We start from the raw sequence: 22,738 nt of genomic DNA, 5'->3' as shown, positions 1-22,738 counted from the left end.
ATACCCCTACTCCTACCACTACCCCTACCACTACCCCTACCCCTACCACTACCACTGCCCCTACTACTACCCCTACCACTACCCCTACTACTGCCTCTACCCCTACCCCTACCACTACCACTACCCCTACCACTACCCCTACCACTACCCCTACTACTACCCCTACCACTACCCCTACTACTACCCCTACCACTACCACTGCCCCTACTACTACCCCTACCACTACCCCTACTACTACCCCTACCCCTACCCCTACCACTACCCCTACCACTACCCCTACCACTACCCCTACTACTACCCCTAACACTACCCCTACCACTACCCCTAATACTACCACTACCCCTACCGCCACTCCTACCAATACTACTACCACTACACTACCACCACTACCACTGGGTCATGTGAGGTCACATGTTATCATATAAACTGATGAACTAAAAAAAGCGTTCCTAACCGTGCTCCTACTCGTGTAATTCCATTATTCTTAATCATATTTGGTGGAAATGGCGCCTTGTGACGAATGTGGCACATTGCGACAAAAGTGGTGCGTTTATTCCTGTCGTTTTGCCATGCATCCTTCCAGCGAATTGCACCTTTATCGGACCATATTTGACAAAGTTGTGCGATTTGCGGCAAAAATAGCGCATGTGGACAAATGTGGCGCACTGGGGCAAACGCGGTGCATTTGGTTAAGCGCATTGAAAACTGTCTTTATTTACTGAAAATCAACACCTTCATTCGCCTCTGTTTATCAAAATAAATAACTTGCCAATCTGCAAATGAGAGGCACCCGCCGCCGATCGTCATGCATTTTAGTTGCAAAGTCCATCAAACCCGGCTGCCGATGCCTTGAAGAATGAGCAAAATTCCGAGGAAATGCGCACTTTTCCAGCGCGTGCCACGTGCAAACCAACCACCCCTCGAGACTCGAAACACGCCACTGCACGTGCGCGTGACGTCATCAACACGCTGCGAAAATTTCAGCCCAATCGACCGCACCGTTTGACCTGTGCACGGCGTCAAAGCATCCCTCTGCACGGTGCAAACAGACACACAGACAGACAGAGTTTCATTTCACAAATAGTATAGTAGACAAGCGGCTGCGCCACTTGCTTCGCGGCGTAGCCATAGAATACGCAGCAGCCAGTTTGCTTTCGAATGGTGTTTGATTCATACCGATGAGCCGTCTGGAAGCAGATACACGTATATAAAGGAATATTCTGATGGCTTAGTTGGATAAAATTTGGGTCATCCGGGGTCAAGTCAGGTCTAGTCGGTCATCCCTGGTCACATTGGGCCAGGCCAGGTCACCTTTCGTCAGGCCAGGTCGTATAGGTCACCACGTCACATTGGATCGGCCTGTACCACACTTCTACTAATTCTACCCATACCACTACCCCTACCACTACCCCTACCCCTACCCCTACCACTACTCCTACCACTACCCCTACCACTACCCCCAACACTACCACTACCCCTACTCCTACCCCTACTACTACCCCTACCACTACCCCTACCACTACCCTACTACTACCCTACTACTACCCCTACCCCTACCCCTACCACTACCCCTTCTACTACCCCTAACACTACCCCTACCCCTAATACTACTACTACTACCCCTACCGCTACTCCTACCAATACTACTACCACTACACCTACCACTACCACTGGGTCATGTGAGGTCACAGACTTTCAGATAAACTGATAAACTAAAAGTGTTCCTAGCCTTGCTCCTAATCTTGTCACTTATTATTCTTAATCATATTTGGTGGAAAATGGAAATGTCGCTTTGTGATAAATGTGGCGCATTGCGACAAAAGTGGTGCATTTGTACTTGTCGTTTTGTCATGCATCCTTCTACCGAATGACACCTTTATCGGACCATATTTGATAAAGTTGTGCGATTTGCGACAAAAATGGCGCCTCGTGACAAATGTGGCGCGTTGCGGCAAGCGCGGTGCATTTGTGTAAGCGTATTAAAAACTCTTTATTTACCGAAAATCAACACCTTCATTCGCCTCTGTTTATCAAAATAAATAAGCTGCCAATCTGCAAATGAGAGGCACCCGCCGCCGATCGTCATGCATTTTATTGTCAAAGGCGATTGAACCCGGCTGCCGATGCCTTGAAGCAAGCTTGAGAGCCGAGCAAAATTTGAAGAAAAAGCACATTTTTCCAGCGCGTGCCACGTGCGAACCATCCACCCCCCGAGACTCGAACCTCGACACTGCACGTGCCCATGACGTCATCAACACCCTGTGAAAATTTCACTCCCATCGACCGCACCGTTTGACCTGTGCACGGCGTCAAAGCACACCTCTGCACGGTGCAAACACACATTCACACAGAAAGACAGAGTTTCATTTCACAAATAGTATAGTAGATGACACACTCAATCGGAGACGTGCTAAAGCGGTGAAAACACGCCAGATGTGTTCAGCTCGACGATAGGGATCGACTGATATGCAACATGACCCTTTCCAGTCAGGTCAAGACCTTGACCTGAGGTCACATTTTCAAAATGACCCTTCAAGGTCAACGTATTCTTCATTCGACGCGTCTGGACGACAGGAACACAATACTGGCATTTGGCAAAACTAATAGCGTGACTCTCTTGAGTTAAAGTTATTACCGAAACGTGAAAGCGGCTACCTAACTATTTTTAGAGTTTTGCCCTCTGAAGGCTAAACCGTTGACCGGACGTTGATCTGAGAACAATAATCAGAAAAGTATGTAAAGGGGCTATCGAATGCGCTTTTCCGCGGCCCTGAAGCTCTTCTGATTGAAGTAAGCCGTTTGCAGTTCCCGAAGTTGTTGAAATGGACAAAATTTGACACTTGATGAACTCTGGCGATCTGACTTTTGACCTGAGCTAAAAAACAAATGACAAAAGTGTTTCGTCATTCTATTTTTTACTCTCTTTGTATACCGCTTACCGCGTGCTGCTACGTGGCCCAGGGGCGGAGCCGAGTTAGACGGGGGGAGGCGTGAAAACGCCCCCCCCCCCACCACGACACGGAAAACTCAGGCCACCAGCACGGCGCGGGATGGTTATCTCAGCCAGTAGACGGGGATTGCATCTGTTTTTAATTTCTATTGAAAGAAAAAAATATGAAATCGATGTCGCCAAACATCCACTGTTCTCTCCCTACGAAAAGTCACATACAACTAAACATTCGAGCGTGACAACATTGATCAATTACTGCACTCCCTCACACACCCACTGGTCCCTCGTTGGACCGAACCGTCCGTATCCGTGCTGGTCTCAGTGTCCTCTGTGACACTCGCTGCCGCGTTTGTGATTCCCACCTTTTCCTCCCGCCGGCTCCTCGCGGCGTTAGTGCTTCCCACCTTTTCCTCCCGCCGACTCCCGGCCAACAGTGCGAACCCAGCGTTGAGCAGCGCGGCGATCAGGGTGAGCCCCGCCAGTCCTGTCATCATCACCGGGAACCCGCGCCAATCCACCACCGCGCCGCCGAGCGGCGGGCCGACCACACTGCCCAGCGCGAACGACGTGCTCAGCACACTCGACACGAAGGCCTGGGTGACCAGGCCGTCCTCCAGTCCGGCGCGGCGCCCCGCCGCCAGCATCAGCTGGAACGAGGGGATGTAGCCGCCGCCGAGCGCCGCTTCCATCAGCACCATGCCCAGGCCGAGCAGCCACCAGCGCGGCTGGAGACCGACCAGCAGCGGCGACGGCGGCGCCAGCAGCAGCGCGACCGACACCACCAGCAGGCCCAGACCGATGAACACGTGCGGACGGCGCGCGCTCTCGGCCACACGCGCCCACACATAGGCCGTGAGCGCGTAGGCGGTCGTGGCGACGGTGAAGTAGAGTCCCAGTGTGGAGGGCGTGACGCCGAGCGCGCGGCCGGCGTACGGCGCCAGCGACGTGTCGAACGTGACGACGATGAAGGGGGTCATGAAGACGTTCAGCATGCAGAGCCAGTTCTGCGGGCTCCTGCAGAAGGTGCGCACCATGGTGACGTAGGGGATGGACTGGCGCTGGCAGTTCTCCAGCGGAGGCAGCAGCCGGTGGATCAGAGCGGCCATCACCAGCAGGGTTCCGCCGGTGACGTAGAAGGGCAGTGAGAACCCGCCCAGCGTGTACAGGCCACTGCCGATGGCCGGCCCCACCGACAGGCCCACCGAGGAGGCGGCGCTGCGCAGCGCCACCGCGCGGCTCGTGCGCGGCCCGAACTGACTGGCGATGATGGTGAGCGCGCAGCCGGAGACGGCCGCCGTGCCGGCCGCCTCGACCAGCCGCGCCAGCAGGCAGCCGGCCGCGAACAGGCGCGGCTCGGCGATGTGCTGCAGCGCCCCAAACACCAACGTGGAGGTCCCGGCGGCAGCCAGACCGAGCGTGTAGAGCCGCGTGACGCCGACCGCGGGCGCCACCCGGCCCACCGCCGGGCTCAGCACCAGCTTGGCCAGCGCGTAGCAGCTGAAGACGGCGCTGATGGCGGTCTGGGAGAGTCCGCGGTCGGCCGCCTCCGCCGGGAAGAACGGAATCATCACGGCCGTCAGCGAGCCGTTCAGTAGGCTCACCAGCGTCAGCGCCGCCATCGTCTTCTTCTGAGTCAGAGTCAGGGGCGGGAGGTCGGCGCTCTCGAATGTCTGGTAAGTCTGGCTGTCCGTTTTACCAGCTACTGGCGGTGGTGGTTCTCCATCACTGGAGTTCCTTCTGCAGTCTCCGTTTGTGTTTTCGCTGTTATCTGTGGATCCATTTATCTGATTGCCGTCTTCGAGCGCTGTCGTCATTGTTTTATTCAGTCGGTGCGACCGGTGTCACAACCTAACGTTATTTGAATACCCAATGTTTCGCTAGTTACTGTGTCTTGTTTGCTCACATCACTAACGCCATAACTGTGTCCGATAGTAATATTTCATTAAGTTCAGCGCTGAAACTGGCTTATTATCACACTAAAGATGCTACTTCCAGCCTCATGGACATGCCACTTCGTCTTCGGGTTCTCAAAGACGAAAGGAAATCTTGCAAATATTTTAATGATTTCGACTCCTCGTTTTCTTTGATATCGTTTCGTCACTCATGAAGATAAACGATCAAGCTGGCGCTATTGCCTATTTGCTTTACCTGTCAGCTACTCTCACCAAATAGACATTTCCACACTCAGTGCCGCACTCGCACGGCCTTTTCACACCTAGAACCCATCCGCCCGCGCTGAGCTCGCTCTGCCAACTGCGCGTCTCATGGCGGCTGGTCAGGGGCCGGGACTGCCGACCGGCCGCGACACACGTGGTCGCGTCAGAGGGCCGCATAATGCATATCAATGGTACAGGGTGACGAACAGTTATTTGAAGTGCTATTGATGTTAGAAAAGGGCACAAACTTGTTTTCTATAGATAAAAGCGAAATAGTTCAAGCCAGTAGGTATATACCTAAATGTTCATCGCATGATAAGAAATCAGAATGACTCCCAAATCAGAGAAATAATTCCCCGATCGCTAGACAATGAGACAATACGAGTACAAATTAATGGATATTCATATTAGCAAATCGTCATTACGGTCGTGGTGGCTTGAATAAGAGAATATTGTCAGCAATGGTATTGCAAGTTGATAAAAAGAGGCTTCCTCAATGTCGACAAAACATTCATCAGACCTACATTAGCCGTCTTTTGCTTCCAACCAAAGGGCCTTAGAGCGCTGCCAATCAAACACACGTCATATGAATGCTCCACGCCTAGTGTTGCACCGGTTGGCCGGAGGTGCCAGCGCAGCTCATTAGGTAAGTGCATCACCCGCCGTCACTGTGAGAGGTCAGCAATGTTCCGACTTTCAGTCCACCGTCACTGCAGCGAGGCCGCATTTACCAGAGAATCAACCGGCGCGCGTGACTTCGTCACCGTATTATTTCGATATTTCATGGACAAAGAGCTTTGAACAGTTGCTAAGCAAGGAGTTAAAAGGGCCTGAAACAAATAGCGAGCAAAGCCTCGACCAAACTTAAAACGGATGCTAGCCCATTGTGTGGTGTGGATAAGTTTATGAATGCACTGTCGTGCAGGTTGTGAAAATCAATATGTGAATGACACAAAGCTCGGACTTTATGCATGGTCCCAACATGACTGCAATAGTCACCGTGTGTCAGGTCCGGCCAAGTCGGTCGAGCCGGCGACACCCCACCTCACGGCCCCAGTCGACCGGCGCAGGCCGAACCGTGAGCACACTGTGTGTGTGCGCGTGTACGCGTGTGATATCTCTGGGCTGTCACTGGGCCACGGTGAATGGTAGGTAATTGAAGATACTGTGTTGGAAGGGTCACAACTGAGACGCAGTGAATGGTAGTGAGGAGGGTGTCATGTGTGCCGTCTGCGATTATTTCGTAGATTAAATGACAATATTTGCGCTTTGACTCAGCAATAAGGTCCGTTCTATATAGGAATTGAGAAAGTAGAGTCACCACCAGTACCTATACATAAATACAAAGAGGGAGGAAAGAAAGCAAATATTAACCCTCGCACCCCCAAAGGTTTTTCACGAATAACTCGCGTAAAAAGCGGCCGATCGCAACGAAACTTTCAATACCCTCGCATTGATCAATTTTACACCTACCCTGAAAATTTCATGACCCTGACCTAAATGACCTTTGACATGTGACCTACTTTCCGAGACCATGTTTGGCCGGTATCGCGATTCGGCGTATGTCGGCTCGCATTAGACGCGCGTTTGCAAGCTTTTCGTAGTTTCAAACGCTCAAACATTTGATTTGATGTTGCTCCCATGCATTAGGGTGGATGTTAAGGTCACCTGAAGGTCAGGTCAGGTCATTGACCTTTGGTGACCTCGGTTCACTTTTCGAGTTTTACATGTTTCTAGGCTAGTTTTTGGAGCTGATTTCGAAGTAAGCAACCATTTGAACATTTACTAAGTAGTTTTGGTGCCTCGTAACATGTTACGAAGCTGTCAGAGGCGGTTGGCACGTATTACGAATACCCGTCACGACCCCTAACGGTTGACCTGACCTGACCCGACCTGGTCTAAATGCTTAACGACATCATCTGTGATCAAAACTAACACGATATTCGTGATCAGCACCCCGAAAAACCCCGTAGCAGCCACGCTTTAAGACTTTCTAACAGGTCCCGATTTTCCCGGTTTTCGGGTCATTGACCTGACCGGGAAGGTCACCCGATGACCTAGGACCTTGAAATTGGATATCATCGGCTTCCTCTCGTGACGGGCAACACGATCGATTTTTTTTCCGCGAAGCTCTAGCTCGATCAGGGGCCAAACGCGAGCGGGGGGGGGGGGGTCGTACCCTCCCCCCTCCTTGTGCCGTCGAAGGACGCAAAATGGCCTGTGCCGGCGAGGGTTAAACGACTTGTCTCAGATGCAGAGCGAGTGATGACATGAATGTGATGGCTCTACTCCTGTTAGTTGCCTGAGGTAAGCTGTATATTAGGTAAGCTATGTATGACATGGTTAGGGATAAAAGTTGCAGCTGCGTGCTCTCGTTTTCTCACATGACCTATATTGTCGATGCAACACTATCCGTCCGTAGGCAGGGGGCACCGACCACAGTGTTCCAGACGCCATTAGTCGGACATGAGCCATGGAGCGCGTCGGATCGCTGGTCCGTCTCGGGAACTTTTCAGACGTGTACACCGAAGAGCTAAAGATCGCCAACTTCCACGTGAGTTTGCCGATAATCATTTACATTGGCTGCGTCATGTTGCTTTTATTGAGGCTGCTTTTTCAGCTTATCGACCAGTTAAGTCTGGTGGACTGTCAGAACTCAGAGGCCTGAGGGCTGTTTGTCTACAGCTGGCTTCTTTATGTATATTTTCGCTTGTTATAGTTATTTCAAACAAGCTTTACAGCAAAAATCGATTTTTTCCAGGACCCTCCGTTCCTCTATGTCGAGGAGATAGGTGAGGGCCGCTATAACTACAGCGGCTACCTGCTGGACCTGTGGGACGTCATGTGCCGCGAACTGAACGTGACGTACCGCATGCTGCCCCCCTCGCCCGGCGGATTCGGTGCTCTCCTGACCAACGGCACCTGGACGGGCATGGTGGGGGAGGTGGTCAGCCAGGTGGGTATTCAGAGCAGAGGGTACGGCACCTGGTCGGGCATGGTGGGGGAGGTGGTCAGCCAGGTGGGTATGCAGAGCAGAGGTGGGAGAACAGGTGGGTATTCAGAGCAGAGGGTACGGCACCTGTACCCAATCTTACCAAATGCCGTGAATACGCATTCACGGCATTTGGTAACACTCACAGCTATTCAACATTCATTTATTCATTCGTTCGGGCAGCATTCATAATCATTCACGCTATCAAAATTATTGGACAAGATGAGCTGGATGTAAATAAAAAGGATATCATTGATATCAATGCCGTTAACTCCGACCAGTGCTGCCAAATCCTATTTACGGCATTGGAAAGATTGGGCCCTGGACGGACATGGTGGGGGAGGTGGTCAGCCAGGTGGGTATTCAGCGCAGCAGGTGGTGTACCATGTGGGTAGACGGTGGTGAGCTCCGACCTCACAGTCCCACAGCGTCACAGTCCCACATGGTCACAGTCCCACCTTCTAGGTCAGGTCAATGACCCCAAAGTCAAGAAAATCGGGACCTGTTAGAACATCGTAAAGTGTGGCTACTATGGTTTTTTTTCGGGGTGCTGATCACGAATATCATGTTAGTTTTAACCCTCGCCCCGTTGGGAGGGAGGGCATTTTGGCGGCCCCCTGTGGTTTTTCCTGAATAGCAAGAAAACGACGGCACGCAGCGCCGCCAAATTTTCAGTACCTTCCCGGGCATCAATTTGACACCTTCACACCAAATTTCAATTCTTAGGTCACCTTAGGTCAGGAGTTATTGAGGTCAAACTGAGGTCATGTTCGAGCAAAAATGAGCAAAAAACATGCAATCTGGAAACGCTCACCAAATCTACAGTTATCAAGCAATTTCAAAGTTCTTTATATGGTCTAGTAGAAAATAGCGACGCTACAAAACTACTATCTCGGATTTTCAAAATTTTGGGCTTTTGACCCAAAAAATTCAAAAAATTGATTTTTTTTAGAAAAACTAAAAAATCAAAATTTTTCCGAATTTCGAAAAAAACCGGAATATATGTGATAGTCCCTGCGCTCTTCTATATACATACCAAATTTCAGATCGATATCTCGTTTTTTGGCCAAGTTATAGCAAAAAAAAAGCTGTTCAAAAATGATGACGTCAAATTTTTGAACTCAATTTTTAGCGATTCTAGACCACGGACGGCAAAACAAAGACCACCATTGAACTCCTTGTGACGAGCTGCATCGATTCGATACCCATTTTATGCAAAAATATTAACTTTGAAATTTGACCTAATTTGACCTGACCTTGACCTGACCTTGACCTGACCTTGACCAAAACGTGACCTAAGCTGGTCCCAAAGGCTACCTGACCCACATAATCGCATTTGTCATGTAAAATGGACCATAAAACATGTATCACACGACACTTTCATATTGTGACCCCCCGGTGACCTGACCTCTGTGACCTGACCTGGTATCAGTGACCTCAAATAGCAAAATATGTGTTTGAAGTACATTTCCCCATCGATGACTTTCAATGAAATGCATTTTACTCGATTTTACAACGCATTTCTTGAAATGCCTGTAAACGGTGAAAATTCGACCTTTGACCTGACCTGTGACGTCATCGGTTTGACCTAGGTCAATAAAATAGGTCACAAGGTAGTTCCTTGATAGGGCTATCCAACACCGTTTGCCGCTTGTCGCTAGGTTGCGTGGTTCTCGAGATCTTAGGGCGGGGGCCAAAATGCCCCCCCCCCCCAACAGGGCGCGTTGCTCGGCAGAGCCCAACGGGGCGCGGGTTAATCACAGATGATGTCTTGATGCTTTTAGGCCAGGTCGGGTCAGGTCAGGTCAGGTCAACCAGTAGGGGTCCTGCCGGGTATTCGTAGTAGGTGTCAGTCGCCTCTGACAGCTTCTTAACATGTTACGAAGGCACCAAAACTACTTCTTAAATGTTCATATGGCTGCTCAATTCGAATTCAGCTCCAAAAACTGGCCTAGAAACATGTAAAGCTCGAAAAAGTGAATCGAGGTCATCAAAGGTCAGTGACCTGACCTGACATTCAGGTGACCTTGACACCCACCCTTATGCATGGGACCAATATCATTTCACATGTTTGAACGCTTGAAACCACGAAAAGACTGCCAACTCGCGGCTAATGCGAGCCGACATACGCCGAATCGCGATTCCGGCCAAACATGGTCACGGAAAAGAGGTCACAGGTCAAAGGTAATTTGGATCAGGGTCATGAAATTTTAAGGATAGGTGTAAAATTGATCAATTCGAGGGTACTGAAAGTTTCGTCGTGATCAGCCGCTTTTTACGAGTTATTCGCGAAAAACCGAGGGGGAGGGGCTGCATCAACCCCCTGTGCCGGCGAGGGTTAATTGAGCACCTGCAAAGATAGCTTGATGACATAGGCTGCAAGACAATTTGATATTATAAATAAGACGGTCATATTCTTCACTATAACGGACAGATTGTCAGACTCCTAATCCATCAAAAGTGAGTGGTTCCATTTATTCCAACCCCAGTTGGGCTCTTATCTATGGCCTTAGAGGATCACTCAGTGAACAGTCGGCCGGGGACTATTGCTTTAAAAATGAACGAAGTCTTATATTAGCAGCGCTGAGCAGTGACATCGGCTACCGAACCAGCCTTAATCTCCATGTACTCTGAATTATTTATAGACCGAAAGTGTCACCGTTAAAACTATCTGAATGTCCGAGAGCGATCATTATACAACATGCAGTGGGTCTGGTCTGGTATGAATAACAGATGACCTGCAAGGTGGCTAATACATGTTTCGACACCGCATTTGGTGTCTCGGTCAGCTGTTGTGGATTTGTTACAATGCGCGACATTTTGTTTGATGCGACGCTGTGACATTCTGTGACGTTTTTTTCCGGCGATTCATCTATCTGACAACATGCGCAGCGCAATGTGTACATGGAACTGGAAGAACATATGTCTGATATCGTGTTAGTGAAGGATGTCAGTCTCAGAGCTTGTGCATGCCATTCTGACAGCGCGTGTTCATGTCATCCCGGGTGCCCCTCTCGTTCAGCGCGCGGACGTGGCGCTCTCGTGGCTGCACTACCGGCGGGACCGGGCTGCTGTCCTCGAGTACCTGGACATGGTGCCCGTCTTCAGCGCCAGCTACGACTTCTTCCTTCGCGCCGGAGAGCGGGACGCGCCGCAGCTGAGCGGCGACGTGTTCTCTTCACTGCTGCGGCCGCTGCACACGAACGTCTGGCTCCTGCTGCGTGAGTGACAACACAAACCCCGACAAATACCCACAAACATCAACAAACAGCGACAAACACTTGTGAACCTCTTTGCTGCGGCCGCTGCAACGCACGTCTGGCTGACACTGCGGGAATTACGAACACAAACACTGACAAACAACGACAAATAATGGCCAACACAAGCACCAGCAAACACCGGCTAATACAAATACCAACCAAAACTGACCAACACATATCAATACGAACACAAAGGCATATAAAACACGGGTCAATAGAAACACCACTAAACAGCAGCAAACACCGCCAATAAACTGCATGTCCAGGCAAAAAGATAATAAATAAATAACGAATGCTCTCAGTGCATGTGTCGCTTCACATGTACTGAGTGTTTGATAGTCATCAAACATGATTTTCCTCCTTTGCGCAAATGTTGAATTAAAGAAAACAAGCCCTCGAATGTATATGGCGTCGCAAACACACGCTCTTTTATATATTTCTGTAGTTTCGGCTAGCATAAGCGACACTTGACCACAGTGCGCCATGAGTATAGCGAATGATAGCGGAATGAATAAGAAAAGGAGTGGCTTTTCACGCCATTAGCTTGATGAAATGTTGCATAAGCGCATATGTACATAATTCCATACCACACACGTGTAGCTAGTAAAATACCAAACAGGACGCAGGACAGTCTTCGAATGATCTGCGACGATGTGTGAATAGGCAGAACTTCACTTATTTGTGAGGTTTTACATGATGTGGCAGTTACGATGACACATCACGACTGTTGACATGCTCGATGTTGGCTGCAGTTTTACAATCGCAGAGACTTTCTTGACCGGTAATTTTGTCTTGGAAGTGCTGACACACATTTTTTCACTTTTATATCTCAAGTATTACAATTCTCATCTGCTGTCCTTGTTTCCGTTTCCAGTGCTGAGCATCCTGGTGCTGTTGGTGATTTACCGTTCATTGTCTGCAGTGCTGAGTATCCTGGTGCTGTTGATCATTTACCGTTCTTTTTCTGCAGTGCTGAGTATCCTGGTACTGTCTGTGGGCCTGACGCTGACGGTCCGTCTCAATCGGGGCCGCGGGGAGACGGAGAGCACGTGCCGCCAGTTCTCTCTGGGCTCCAGCGTCCTGGCCATCTTCATGACCGTCACCGGCCAGGGCTGGTCCGTCCTGCCGGCCTGCCTCTCGGCACGGACCGTCACCATCTCCAGCTGGGTCCTGGGTCAGTCCGAGAACCATCGTGTCCTCCCTCACGATGTTCAGCTGGACTGTCTCTGGGTTCGTGTCCTAGGTTACGATACACAGCTACAATAATAACGCGGTATGCGGCGGCAGTTTCTAGCACTGACCAGCGTTGCGCCCCCGGACACAAAGGCACTTACTGAGCCATTTAAACAGGCCAGTGTGCGCTGATTCACCGACAATCTGAGCCGTCAAGGACACACTGCTGCAGCGATAGACGGTTCACAAATCACTACGGGCTACACAGCACCCGCTCATGAGCCGTGAACTTGTATTCCAGCGGTGAGACGGCATATAAATGCCTATGGACAATGTGCAGAGGTCGCCATTCTCGACACTATAGCATGCACGATTAATTATTCAAAGCAGTCGCCAGGCGTACAATGGCCATGTTTGCTGGCTTGGCCCGTTAAAATGAGCGATGCTGACCGCATGGCGCTATACGGGCGAGTTGGAATTGCGCTCCGGATTCCCTCAAACTCTCGTCACACGCAGAATACAAAAAAAAAAATGTTTTTAACAATTGACTTTACAGTGCACATTGTGTAACTGCACAATAACAGACAACACCCATATCATTTAACAGTAAAGCTAAAATACTTATACGACTACTTAAAATAAAATTTCACTGTTAATGTGTAAATTGATGCCCGATGAGGGTCGCTTAGCGAAAGTTTCACTCGGGTGTATCACGGTCACAGCCCTAAAATAGTCGCAACAACAGCCGCTAGATGTCACCAGTTTCAAGCGCCTGATACATGCTGTGCCGCAGGGTTTGGTGTGTAGTTCTCAGAGCGCTCGCTAGATGTCAGGGATGTCGACCGCCTGAATCATACTGTGCCGCAATGCACAAAGGCTTGGCGGCGCAGCAGTGCTGGCGAGCGACTTGTAGACAGACAAAACGGAAAGAGAGGAGATTGTTGATGTTTGCATTTTGTGGATATTACAGCACTTCTAAAGAAACGGTTTTGAAATGAATTCTGTGTAGAGCTGTCATTCCAATGTGCCATAGGTAATGACTTGTTTTCTGATTAGAGACCATATGGATAATGGAAGGCTTCCGAATACGAACTCGTGCTCAGAGATCCACTCGACTGAGCAGTCTTTTTTTTTCTCTCTCTCTCTCTCTCTCTCTCTCTCTCTCTCTCTCTCTCTCTCTCTCTCTCTCTCTCTCTCTCTCTCTCTCTCTCTCTCTCTCTCTCTCTCTCTCTCTCTCTCTCTCTCTCTCTCTCTCTCTCTCTCTCTGTTTCTCAGGTATTTTGATCAGTATCAACTACACGGCCAACCTGATGTCGTTTCTGACAGTCAGTCGGCCGGAGGCTCCCATCAACAGCTTGGAGGAGTTTGCCGCCAGGGACGACTGGACGTTCGCGATGGAGAGCGGTGTGGGCATCATAGGGGATTGGGCGGTAAGACGACGGGAGGGTGCCTACATAGCTGCTCCTGATTAGCATGGATAGGTATGAGTAGCAATAGACAACTGTATATATTGAGACGGGTTACACAGCACATTCGGGTGGACGCGTTTCGTCTAAATGACTTTATCGACACTCTCTCGGAAATTAAAAACAATACAAACAAGTATACAAGTATTGTTTTTAATTTCCGAGAGGGTGTCGATAAAGTCATTTAGACGAAACGCGTCCACCCGAATGTGCTGTGTAACCCGTCTCAATATATGGATAGGACAGGTATGTTGAATTGTAACCGGTTGTTCAATGGCAAGGATTATTTTTGGTTCAAACATCCAGTTCAACTAAAGTTTAATGAATCAACAACCAACCATGAACGTGCATCGACTAAAAATAAAGTTCAATTGAATATTATTGGGGCTAATCTACTGAACCAGTAGTCAGTAGATGCGTTTCTATTGAACATGTAAATTTATATTTCATTCTGCAAAGGACGTTCCTTCATGCGTACCGTTGCCAATTTCCCAACGATGAGATGTTTCCATGGTAACCATTCGCGCCTCTTCTGCAGACGAGTCGCTTCCCCAGCGAAATGTCGCGTTTCCATGGTAACCATCTGCGCCTCCTCTGCTGCAGAAGAGCGCCTCGGCCAGTGAGCGCCACCTATACCGTCGCGTGGTGACCGGCGAGCGGTTCCTCGCCCTGAACGGCACCCCGGAGGTCATGGCGCGCGCCGCGCGGCCCAACACGCTCCTCTACTACAACATGCCGATGCTGTTCAAGTGGCTGGAGGAGGACGCGTGCCACCTGCTTCCGCTGCGGAAGAAGCACCCCCACCGCCGGGAGGAGCCCAACTACCTGGTGCTGCGCAGGGGACTGGGTGCACTCAGGAACAGGATGAACAAACTGTGAGTTAAAAGATAGGTTTGTGATAACCGGACGGTGTGAAGCAACATTAAAATAAATCGGTAAATGATGATAGAATTAATGAGGTAATTAATGATAGAGTGAGTCTAAGCCTAAAACAGACCACTGATTCATTTTGTTATTGCAACTTGCATACGCATTCAACATATAAATTGGTTTAATAATCACTATATATCAGGGTTGAAAGAGCAAATCAATTTCAAATGGCATGACAATGAAAGCCGCTCTTCCAAACAGACCCACACCACATCCATTAGTACAGATTGCTTGTCCTGGGACCTGGCCTTGGGACACAATCAAACCCCTCCCCCTGCCCCCTCCCCGACCCCACAGAGGCGGCCATTGGCCAGGCCACCGTACAATGAAATGACGCTCAGCGCATTGTTTACTAGCTAAGTCAGCGAAACGACATCGCGCTCAAGCTACAAAACTGCCAAACAATAATCCGGCGCTGTCAAGTTAACGACTGCGCTTTCCCGCACGGCCGATTCTATCTTGTTTATACACGAAGCTTAAAATTGCAATGACCTTTACGATACGAGGGGTATGCGATGGTATACTGTCGGCTCCGCCATGTCAAAGGGGCCTAGTGGACCGGTGTTAGGTTCATAGCACGTTTGCTGGCATTCCAAACTGCAGATGGCACGCAAAGCTACAGTGCAGTAACTTTGCAAACACCCAGTTTAGTGAGTACGATAAGTATTGCAAGGTGCGACTGCATGTACAAAATGCATCATTGGCTCTAAAAAATCGTCATATAATCATAAGGTTGTCTACTGTCTAGGCATCTGGACCGTGAGTATGATGTTATATGAAATATTTTTTTCTATTGCAGCAAGCTCATGAGTTAGGGTTGCGCTACGATTTTCATATTTTAAGCAACCCGGGTGTCGAACCATTTTGACTGAGGCCTATTGGATGGGCAACCATCTTTTCATCGACTCCAGTCTCATCTCAAGGTTTTTGATTTGTGTCTCTACTGTGATGTTTGAACTAGAACATGAATGATGAAACGTACTTCACGCTTACAACCAAAGTAAAATGCATTTATCGACGCATACCAAAAGGCTCATTACACAGCGTAACGCCCAGGTAACTGTGGACTAAGTAACGAAGACAAACTACACGTTAAACACGTTGTTTACACGTTAAACACGCTGTTAAACACGTTGTTAAACACGTGTCGCCAACCACGTGATTGATATGCCAGCAGTGACGTCTCTCCCCACATCGTGTCCGCAGTCTGCAGCGTCTGCTGCAGTCCGGCGCCGTGGACCGCCTGCGGCGCCGCTGGTTCGGCCACGGCCGCCGCCTCTGCGCCGCCGTGGCCGCCGTGCGGCCGCTGACGCTGGCCGACCTGGCCGCCGTGCTGGCCGTCACGCCGCTGGCCGCCGCCGCCGGCTGCCTGCTGCTGGGCGTGGAGCTGCTGGTCAGGCGGCTCGGCAGACGGCGGGACCAGCAGCGGCGGCAGCGGCTCTGGGGGAGGGGAGGTCTGCGACAGCGTCCGGGGTAGGGAGTGGTAGGGGCAAACTAAAGACGGAAACTTTTTGTGATGCTTGAGTCGACCGAATTACATACATAACATGTGAGAGAAGAAAATGTAAAACACTGGTTGCAGAGACGTTGTGATTGAACGGGGTCGCCCTGCCCCCTAGCTCGATTGCCCCGACACCTGGTGGCCAACTGACCACGGCTATTGAAGACGCGAAAGGGGTGCTGATGACGGGGGTCTGCACCTCCATAGTTTTAGTTTTTATGTCCTTAGGTGATTGCCTAGCTCGTCGTTATTTTCGTCTGGTAATAAATATACCTGAAGATCACCTCCCTTCGTCTGTTTTGATCCTAGTTCACGAGGGCTGTTAAGGATGGCAAAACTAGATAGTAGTTTGGCGTGTTCTCGGGCTCCACACACACACAGGGCTCCTTTCACAGTCTATTCCAGACCCCAACTGACCGCCCCGGACCAGTGAGCACCCGCCAGGTCGGGGTTCGGCCAATCACAACGCACCTGATCCACACGGCCAATCACACACTGCCACACACTGTCCACGTCATGTCACCCCACTCAGGCCGCTGAGCCACTATGGAGGTGCAAACACACCACACCATTCCATTCCTCCAACTCACAACTCACAACAGTAGTGTAAATACAGTTTATGTGTCTGCTGTCACATAACCTAGCTACTTATCTTAGTGTCATTTCTTTAAAGAATGCTCAAAAGAAAAGAACATTCTCAGAGTTCTAAGCAATGTACGCTTCTTAGCAGTGAATTACAACCACAAGTGCACAAATGACACCCATCACAAAAGATAAACGGCGTTTACAGCAATATGAGGGCTATTGGCAAACTACTTAGACAAGAAAACACTGACCAAATATAGGTGGTGCGTCTATTGCATTCATGCCACAAGTAGATGGCCTGCTTTTAAATGTGCATAAACAATAAAATATCGCTCCATCTTTATCTCCGTCTCAATAACAGAACCGGTGTTTTGAACAGAACAGAACAGAACAGAACCCGCGCCCCGTAGGTGGATATCTCCCGCGGCTGCAGATACCGCCACCAAACTTTCAGGACCCCTCCGGGCATCAATTTTACACATTATGACAAAAAAAATCCAGAGGCTATGATAGGTTGGCCACAAATGACGTCAGAATAACGTCATGTTCTGCCATTTTCGACCCAAAAAAGGTTTCGCGAGAAGAGCTGTCAGGCCTACAGCTTTGAAGATACAGAAAAATGAATAAGATTTAAAAGGTGTAGAATTGATAGGGCTATAAAACTGCAATCTCGGATTTTTGACATTTCTGGATGTTGGCTCTCAAAAATGAAAAAGATTTTTTTTTTGATATATTACAAAAAATGAATCTAAAAAACGGAATATATATATATGATAGTACCTACCGTTTTCTATCTACATACCAAATTTCAGATCGATATCTCTTTTTTGGCCAAGTTATAGCGAGAAAAGAGCTGTTTAAAAATGATGACGTAAGATTTTCAAGCTCAATTTTTGGCAATTCTAGGCCACGTAGCGCACACCAAATACCACCATTAGACTCTCCGTGACGAGCTGCATCGAATCGATACACGTTTTATGCAAAATATCAAAATTGAAATTTGACCTAATTTGACCTGACCTTGACCTGACCTTCACCAAAACGTGATCTAGGCTGGCCCCAAAGGCTGCCTGACCCACACAATCGCATTTGTCATGTAAAATGGACCATAAAACATGTATCATACGACACTTTCATATTGTGACCCCCAGTGTCCTGACCTCTGTGACCTGACCTAGTATCAGTGACCTCAGATAGCAAAGTATGTGTTTGACGAACAATTTACTGTCGATGGTTTTCAATAACTTACCAATTTACTCGATTTCACAACACATTTCTTGAAATGTCTGTGAACGGTGAAAATCCGATCTTTGACCTGACCTGTGACGTCATCGGTTGGACCGAGTTCAATGAAATTTGGTCACAAGGTAGTTCCCCAGTGGGGCTATCGAATGCCGTTTCAATTTGGAAAATCGGCCGATAAATTTTCGAGATCTTAGGGGGGCCGAAACGTCCCCCCACCCCTTGCCCCCACCTGCGGGTGGTAGGGTCCGCCGATAGCCCTACGGGGCGCGGGTTAACCCTCGCCCGTAAACGGTGTTTTGCCACCTTCTCCCATGCAGGGGTTGGTTGGTGCGACCCCCCTGGCGTTTGAAAACGGAGCGTCGTAGAGCTTAGCGGAAAAGACCAACGGATTGCTCTCAACGAGATCTCGCGGTTGGTGGTATATTTTTTGGTCCTAGGTCAACATTTGACCTACTTATGACCGGTCAAAGGTCAAATTTTCGGAAAAATCTAACTTTTTCAGATTTCCGCGCCGATTGCGGCAAAACGGTAAGAGATATCGACTTGAAACCTTCACTATCGTGATCCTTGATCAATTCCCTATCGTTTGGTGTGTATTTCGATGTCATAACTCTAAAAATGATGCGTTGGGAGCATCGGAAGTCTGCAAGGTCATTTGTGCATTGGGTCAAGTCAGGCGTGTGACGTCACTGACCTGACCCAGACCCAAAATGAACTACAAGAAACAACTGACGATGCCTGAAATGGATAGCAAATCGAATTCAGGGCATCAAAATACCCCGAAAAGGCATACAAGTGCAAGAAGTCATTACAGGTCAACCGAGGTCACTGACCTGACCTTGACCTTTAGTAACCTTGAAAAGGTCAACGGATATTGTGCCAATGTCAAATCAGCCAGTTATGATTCTAAAACAATCCATCAGTGTATCAGGTCAGTCGGCATTTATACCATTGTGAAGCAATCTCCAATTTAGCGTAAATCGGGCCGGAGGTTGTTCCCTTTATGACGTCATAACTCCGTGACCTGACATGACCTTGACAATTTTTTTTTACCAAAAGTTGCGCAAAGGATACCCCAAAGGGTACTGAAAATTTGAGCAGGCTATGTGAAACGGTTCGGCGTGTAGCTAAGAAAAACCTCGGGGGGGGGGGGTGCACCAACCCCGCCTACATGGGCGAGGGTTAAGATACCGCTCATATTAGCCCAGGTGAAGACTAACATTGGTGCTGAGGTCACCACTGGGCCGGCGCTCTGTGCTCGGCCTCAGCGTTTGGTGTGGAGCTGCCTCTCACAGCAGCTGAAAATGCAGGGCAGGCTGCGCGCTCTCCTGACTCGGGCGGCGCCGGCTGCAGCCCCGTCCCTCCCTCTGGCGGCGCTGTCCGCGGTCCCCCGCCGCCGCTGCTGGTCCCGCCGTCTGCCGAGCCGCCTGGCCAGCAGCTCTGCGCCCAGCAGCAGGCAGCCGGCGGCGGCGGCCAGCGGCGTGACGGCCAGCACGGCGGCCAGGTCGGCCAGCGTCAGCGGCCGCACGGCGGCCACGGCGGCGCAGAGGCGGCGGCCGTGGCCGAACCAGCGGCGCCGCAGCCGGTCCACGGCACCGGACTGCAGCAGACGCTGCAGACTGTGGACACACGGTGCAGGGAGGGAGGTACCGTCGGGTATACCGGTCATAGCACTGTCATGATAGACACTCAGAGACAGCCGCTGCTGACTGACAACACGCGGTGAGGGAAAGGGCAGAGGCAGAAACTCATCAATGACATGGGTGGCGACTGGCGAGGTTAACAGAGAAAAATGTAATAAAGTAAATTATTTTTATAATACATCGCCCACGTAGTCACTCAAGTCAATTAAAATTTTTCGATATGCTGCTATGTGTAAGTACATATACATTGTATTTCAGTTGAGACAAGTATAATAACACGGAACAAAAATGATAGACGAACGCGTTTCGGCTAAATCGCCGTCATCAGCGTCTAAAAGGAGAACTTTTTTCTCCTTTTAGACGCTGGTGACGGCGATTTAGCCGAAACGCGTTCGTCTATCATTTTTCTCTGAAATTGTGAAAAAAGTTCAGGAGAACTTTTTTCTCCTTTTAGACGCTGGTGACGGCGATTTAGCCGAAACGCGTTCGTCTATCATTTTTGTTCCGTGTTATTGTACATATACATATAATACATAAAATTCACGATATAGAATTCTACATACTATTGCAAAAAATCGGCCCCTTTGCCCGTAGAGCGTTCGACGTCGCGGTGATTCTGACTCTCCCCCCCCCCCCCTAGTCCCCCACTCACACGTGGTTCATCCTGTCCCGGAGGTGTCCGAGGCCCTTCCTGAGCACCAGGTACTCCGGCACCGTCCACTCCTCGGGCAGCTCCTCGCTCGGCAGCTGAACGAGCTGACACGCCTCCGATCCGACCCGGTGGAAAATGAGCTTCAGGTCATAGAGCACCAGCGTGCGCGGCTGGGTGGCGCGGAGCATGTTTTCCACCGTGCCGTCGAGGGGCACGAAGCGGCTCCGTTCTGTGATCAGACGGTAGAGGTCGCGCCGGGCCGGCGTACTGTTGCGCTGCGGGCAGGGTCATTGGTCAAACATCAGGTCAGGTCAGGTCAGAGTTCAGGGGCCATATTACAAAATAATATCGAGCCATTCGCTGCAAATAAAATCGAGCCAAATAAAGGAGCCTCTGGTGTAGGTAAAATACACGCGTGTCATTGTATGTAGGTGCGTTCTTCTGCTTCCTTTTGCCTGCGAATCAGCTGGTCATTGGTCTCAGGTATGAGGTCATATGTGGTATTGTGAAGTCAATTCTTATACAACACATCAAAGTAAAGTTGCGCTTGTAGAATGCACGAATATCCAGAACGCTGCCACTAATAGGTTACAAGAAAATAACACCATATTCTGCCGTCCAATGGCAAAACCGAACCGCATATGTCGGGTCAGGTCATGAACCGACATATGCGTTTTTGCCTTTGGACGGCAGTATTGGACCGTTTAACCACTACTATCTGTCTGATTCACAAAGTATCAGCGACTTACTGCCCAATCTCCAACACTGCCATGGCCTTCCTCCATAACTAGTGTCCAGTCCTCGTTAGCAATAAACTCCTCCAAGCTGTTGATGGGAGCTTCCGGCCGACTAACGGTTAGGTAGGACATCAGGTTGGCCGTGTAGTTGATACTGATCAAAATACCTGAGACAGGGAGAGAGAGAGAGAGAGAGAGAGAGAGAGAGAGAGGGAGAGAGAGAGAGAGAGAGAGAGAGAGAGAGAGAGAGAGAGAGAGAGAGAGAGAGAGAGAGAGAGAGAGAGAGAGAGAGAGAGAGACAGAGAGAGAGAGACAGAGAGAGAGAGAGAGAGAGAGAGAGAGAGGGAGGGAGGGAGGGAGAGGAGAGAGAGAGAGAGAGAGAGAGAGAGAGAGAGAGAGAGAGAGAGAGAGAGAGAGAGAGAGAGAGAGAGAGAGAGAGAGGGAGGGAGAGGGGGAGACAGCACGCCTCAGTTGAGTAGGCTTTTGAGTGCAAGTCGATGTTTTAATGCCAATTGATTATGTCTCGATCGGTGTTTTCAATGTGTTTCAATCAAGTAAATTAAACCTCCTGCTCCCCAGGTAAGTTAAGACCAGTTTTTTATTTGCGGTCGGAAGAACACGCATTGTTGTAACTCGTTACGTTATTTGTGTAGACACAGATAACAGTAGTACCTACAGAAGGTAACAGTAGGTAAGACGAAACACGTCAGTCCAGCACAGACATGTCATGCATGGCGGCTGCGTCAAATAATTTATAATTAAATCAATGGCTGGCTTTCGCACAGTGCCCATCGTTTGCGGCCGAACACAGAGGTAGCCGCAACGATTTGGGAATCGCCCATTGCGGCAGCTATGCTTCTACTGATGGCTCAGATTGTCGGTGGAGTAGTGCCATTTACGCACCCTGGCCTGTTTAAATGGCTCAGTAAGTGCCTTTGTGTCCGGGGGCGCAACGCTGGTCAGTGCTAGAAACTGCCGCCGCATACCGCGTCATTTTGTAGCTGTATATCGTAACCTAGGACACGAGCTCAGAGACAGTCCAGCTGAACATGGTGAGGACACTATGGTTCTCTCGGACTGACCCAGGACCCAGCTGGAGATGGTGACGGTCCGTGCCGAGAGGCAGGCCGGCAGGACGGACCAGCCCTGGCCGGTGACGGTCATGAAGATGGCCAGGACGCTGGAGCCCAGAGAGAACTGGCGGCACGTGCTCTCCGTCTCCCCGCGGCCCCGATTGAGACGGACCGTCAGCGTCAGGCCCACAGACAGCACCAGCATACTCAGCACTGCAGAAAAGGAACGGTAAATCACCAACAGCACCAGGATACTCAGCACTGCAGAAAAAGAACGGTAAATAACCAACAGCACCAGGATACTCAGCACTGCAGAACATGAACGGTAAATCACCAACAGCACCAGGATACTCAGCACTGCAGAAAAAGAACGGT

The 22,738-nt window shown here is 49.8% G+C and overlaps 2 protein-coding genes across 2 annotated transcripts; one reads left to right on the top strand and one right to left on the bottom strand.

Annotated features, from left to right (window-relative positions):
- Window positions 1-370: 370 nt before the first annotated feature.
- On the top strand, window positions 371-16,404 carry LOC122375419 (glutamate receptor ionotropic, kainate 4-like). Its single transcript, XM_043354795.1, has 8 exons — window positions 371-401; window positions 7,529-7,660; window positions 7,868-8,062; window positions 11,121-11,319; window positions 12,329-12,532; window positions 13,858-13,961; window positions 14,601-14,872; window positions 16,134-16,404. Exons 2-8 carry the CDS (start codon window positions 7,580-7,582, stop codon window positions 16,402-16,404), a joined length of 1,326 nt encoding a protein of 441 aa, XP_043210730.1. The 5' UTR covers window positions 371-401; window positions 7,529-7,579.
- Window positions 3,083-4,826, bottom strand: LOC122375412 (MFS-type transporter SLC18B1-like). The gene has a single exon (XM_043354788.1). The coding sequence runs from the start codon at window positions 4,762-4,764 to the stop codon at window positions 3,199-3,201; it is 1,566 nt and encodes a 521-aa protein (XP_043210723.1). The 5' UTR covers window positions 4,765-4,826; the 3' UTR covers window positions 3,083-3,198.
- Window positions 16,405-22,738: the final 6,334 nt, after the last annotated feature.

The sequence above is a fragment of the Amphibalanus amphitrite genome, unplaced genomic scaffold, assembly GCF_019059575.1.
Source record: "Amphibalanus amphitrite isolate SeventyFive unplaced genomic scaffold, NRLGWU_Aamphi_draft 001835F_arrow, whole genome shotgun sequence".
Lineage (NCBI taxonomy): Eukaryota > Metazoa > Arthropoda > Thecostraca > Balanomorpha > Balanidae > Amphibalanus > Amphibalanus amphitrite.
This window is presented reverse-complemented; position numbering and strand designations above follow the sequence as displayed.